Source organism: Telopea speciosissima, chromosome 5 (assembly GCF_018873765.1).
Source record: "Telopea speciosissima isolate NSW1024214 ecotype Mountain lineage chromosome 5, Tspe_v1, whole genome shotgun sequence".
Classification (NCBI taxonomy): domain Eukaryota; kingdom Viridiplantae; phylum Streptophyta; class Magnoliopsida; order Proteales; family Proteaceae; genus Telopea; species Telopea speciosissima.
In genome coordinates, this window is record NC_057920.1 from 66,081,864 (window position 1) to 66,085,926 (window position 4,063).

The 4,063-nt window shown below is 39.7% G+C and overlaps 1 protein-coding gene across 1 annotated transcript; it reads left to right on the plus strand.

The window, feature by feature from the left end:
* Positions 1-903: 903 nt before the first annotated feature.
* LOC122663310 lies at positions 904-1,834 on the plus strand. The gene is made up of 2 exons (XM_043858993.1): positions 904-1,065; positions 1,298-1,834. The coding sequence occupies exons 1-2, from the start codon at positions 904-906 to the stop codon at positions 1,832-1,834; spliced, it is 699 nt and encodes a 232-aa protein (XP_043714928.1).
* The last annotated feature ends 2,229 nt before the right edge of the window (positions 1,835-4,063 follow it).

Here is a 4,063-nt window from a genome sequence, read left to right on the forward strand (position 1 = left end):
CCAACCTTGGATTAGCCAAAGTGTTAACTTTTAGACCCCATCTCCACTGTATGATATACAAAAAAAAAAAAAATTTCAAAAGTTGACAGAAGTTGCCCTAACTTGAATTTTCAGCAATCTTGTAAGTTTTACTCTGCAGATGCAAATGGGCTATCCCAAAAAGAAAAGCCCACAAATTTTGAGCTTCAACTTACAGAATCACCGCATGGAAAATATTTGGACCATCCAGCAAAACTAAACACCCTTATAATCTTCAAGTGGGCTATCCCAAGCCCACCATGATTAGCTCTTATTTAACGATTAAGATAATTTTGGGCTTCTTGGTAAACTCAATCTTCAGTGGCCCATGGAGGTTTATATGGTCCACCAAAGTAATTGGCCCTGACATGATCTGAGACACAATAGAGAAGGATTTTCGGCTCGGGTGTGCGCATCCTTCGTTGCCGTTCGAATGGCACCTTGGTCACGTGTCGACCTCTGAGAGTGCACCAGACATCATCCAGCTTGGGGGTACGCTGGAGAGGTGCCGATCCCTTTGACATATAAGATCATTTTGGTGACCTAAAATCTCTCAAAACTTGGCCTAACCTTACTAGTTTATTCATGAAGAGGTGGCTATACGCCTATACATAAGGCAAACAAAGAATATTATTCGTTTGGACGTGGTTGAATAAGCCAGCTTCAGGGAACGTGTCAAGGCTGTATTTAGTATGCATTCTTGGAATGTATTCTAGTTCAATTTAGCATTCTCGGGCGATAAAAACAAAATTGGAAAATGGGTTCCAGAGACCCAATCAAAATTAGAATCCTACATCTTCGTTCTCCAAAGCAATTTATATAGTAACTCCGCAAGCCTTCAAATTTGGTTTCCAAGCCATTCATCTTCAAGTGTAAAACACTAAAATGGAGAAACAAACGCTTGATTTCTTTCTGGTTCCCTTAGGTCTCTGTTTACTGTTGGTTTACCATATATGGCTTCTTCATCAAATCATAAATCATCCGATGACCACTGTCATCGGTGTCAATATCATCAACAAACGCATATGGGTCCGAACCATGATGGAGGTATAAGCTCAAACTACTTTTTCTGTGTTGTGGATGATTACTTGCTTTTGTTAGAAGTGCTTGTTTACAGGATGAGTGTCTTAACCTTACATTTAGATCATTAATTTTTCTCTATCATTTTCCTTTTTATTATTCTTTCTTCTAATTTGGGAGTAAAGGGGAGAATACATTCCTAGGCTTCGTTGAATATATTAATCATTCACCTAAAAAATAAAAAAAATTTGTCTACCAGGACGCGAAGAATGGCACTCTTGCAGTGCAGACACTACGAAACAATATAATGGCGTCGACAGTTTTGGCATCAACAGCGATAATGCAGAGTTCCGTGGTAACCATGATGATGTCCAACCCAAAAGCTCGAACTTCAGAATTTGTTTTTGGAGACCAGAGTGAGCTAGGGTTTTGGATCAAATTCTTATCCATCTTTGTCTGTTTTCTTTTGGCTTTCTTCTTTAACGTACAGTCCATAAGATATTACAGTCATGCAAGCATGTTGATTAATGTTCCGGTGAAGAAGATGAAAAGTAGTCCAGAATTGAGGGCAGAATATGTGGGGAAAGTAGTGAACCGAGGGAGCTGTTTCTGGTCACTGGGCTTGCGGGCATTTTACTTATCACTTCCACTGTATTTATGGCTTTTTGGTCCTATACCTATGTTTTTGTGCTGCGTTGTGCTGGTTTTTATGCTTCATTTTCTGGACTTGACTTTTGACTTTGGAGAGGGTGGAGTTGGTATTGTTGACGATAAGGACGAGGAAGCAGGTTGGTAAGTAGTGTTTATTGTTTGACACTTGGCAAGACGCTCAGGCAGGGGTACGGGCAACGCACCGTAGAAGATCTGATTTCACACTTGGCATGTACTTGTTGCGTAAGTGTATGTGTGTTGTGTTTGAGAGAGAGAGAGCAATTCACATTCAACCCAAGTTGAATTAAGTTGAAAATTGTTACCAAGGGTAAGAAAATTATGGTTTAATCAATTCAATTTGATATTGCGTTTGTGGCCTGGGGATTGTGTATGATGGTGCTCTTTACACTAAATTTTTATCCTTAGTGTACCTTTCAAGTGCATCAGACGGTGCACCTCACTTGTGCATTGTATTTTTATCCTCTCAAGTGCAATGGTCACCGTTCAATGCACTTTAAAGGTGCACTGACCGCACTTGTGAGAGGATAAAGATCCCTCCACACTAGGGATTTAGTAATCTGTATCAGATATGGTACCGATCCGATTGGCCAGTGTATGATGGATTTGCTTTTGGTTTCATTTAAAATTATTTTTTTTTTGCCATTTTACTCTTGGCCTGTACTGATCCATTGATACGGGATTGGTCAAGAACTGGTATTGGCCGCCCTGTTGATACTAATATGAATCGATATCAGTCCCTGTTGATGCCAATATGAATCAACCAATCCGACCAATTCGATACCGATTACTAAAACCATGCTCCACACATCCAACATGGGTTATCTTTATGTAAATTTTGGCAAAAGCAGTCACGATTTCTCAATTTACCGTGGCCCTATTTGTTTAATTGGTAATTCGCTATTAAAGGGTGGCATTTGTGTTCATCATTTAAGGGGAAAAGAATGTAGCCAGGTTGTCTAGCGTACGCTTCCACCTCCAACACCTCCCTTTGTCTATCTCTCTCCTCCTTTTCTATGAAAGGACATATCTATCCATATTATGAGAAGAGACAGATAGATGCAGGGAGATATTAACATACACTGCGCAGCCAGATAGAGAACTCAATTCCATTTTTGTACTTGATAATTGGCTATTAAGGGAGAAGGGTCTTTAGGTTGAGTTTTGATGACATGAGCTAGCAGAAAGATGAAAACTTCATCTTATTCTCTACAAGCAAAACAAGGCAAAATGTATTTGAAATTTGCGCTAGGGCTTGGCACACTAGCTATGTGCCATGCTATCTATATGAGACCATGAGGGAGTTGTACACATACTCTCCATATGAATATGTTTACTTTGTTGGTCAAACAATGGTCTAGGGATCTAGCCATGGTTCCCTAGGGAAACCAATATACTACAAAATTAGGGTTTTGCATGCCCTGGGTTCTCCCATGGGTGCCCCATTAAATTTTAGGATTTTCCATGGTCGCCCATGGGAACCCTGGTGCATCCCTATTGGAGTTTCTCCTTCCCTATTGCGTCCCATAAAATTAATTATCACAATAGGAACGGAGAAATTCATCTATAGTCCATCACATGGCAAGAGAGATCCATCCCATACTCGAATGCACAACGGAATTAAATCGATTCGAGTTTCTTTCGCATCCCATAAATATTAATAATCAATAAACTGAAGGAATTAATAAAGAACTGCTAACCTGGTGAGCCTCAAGTGTTGCTCCTCCAATAGACAGTGGTTCTTCCTTCAGTGAGCGCTCCAAGCAAACAGATCTAAACCTCCAATGGTGCTACCAAGGTTCTACACGCCAATCCCAGATGCCCTCAAACTCCTCAGCACAGATCTAGGGTTTCACAAACCCTAACTCTCAAACACAGGTGAGAGAAGCAAGAAGAAGAAGAGAGATCACAAGAGGGAGAGAGAGAAAAACCAAAAACGCAGGAGAGAGGGTGTCTGCTCAAAAACGTGGAGAGCTTCTCTCTTCTGCGTTTTATGGTCCCCTATTTATGATATTTTGATTTAATTAAATCTTAGTAGGATTTAATAGAACCCCTGTGAGAGTCTGACTCTCTCTCTCTTTGTTTGGCAGTTTTGTTTAAACTCAAAGTGCTACACAGGTGAAGAAGCATAATCTAATAGGGAAAGTATTAATTAGATTCTTTATTTAATTATTAATGGATAATTACAACTAGCACCAAATCCATTAATTAAATAAAGAGCCAATTAAATTAGCAAATTCCAAATAACTCCCTATATGATAACAATTTATCATATACAACCCCCCCACGCTAATCAACACCATCATTATGGAATCTAGGGCATGTACACATGTACTGCCAAACCCCAATCCATAGT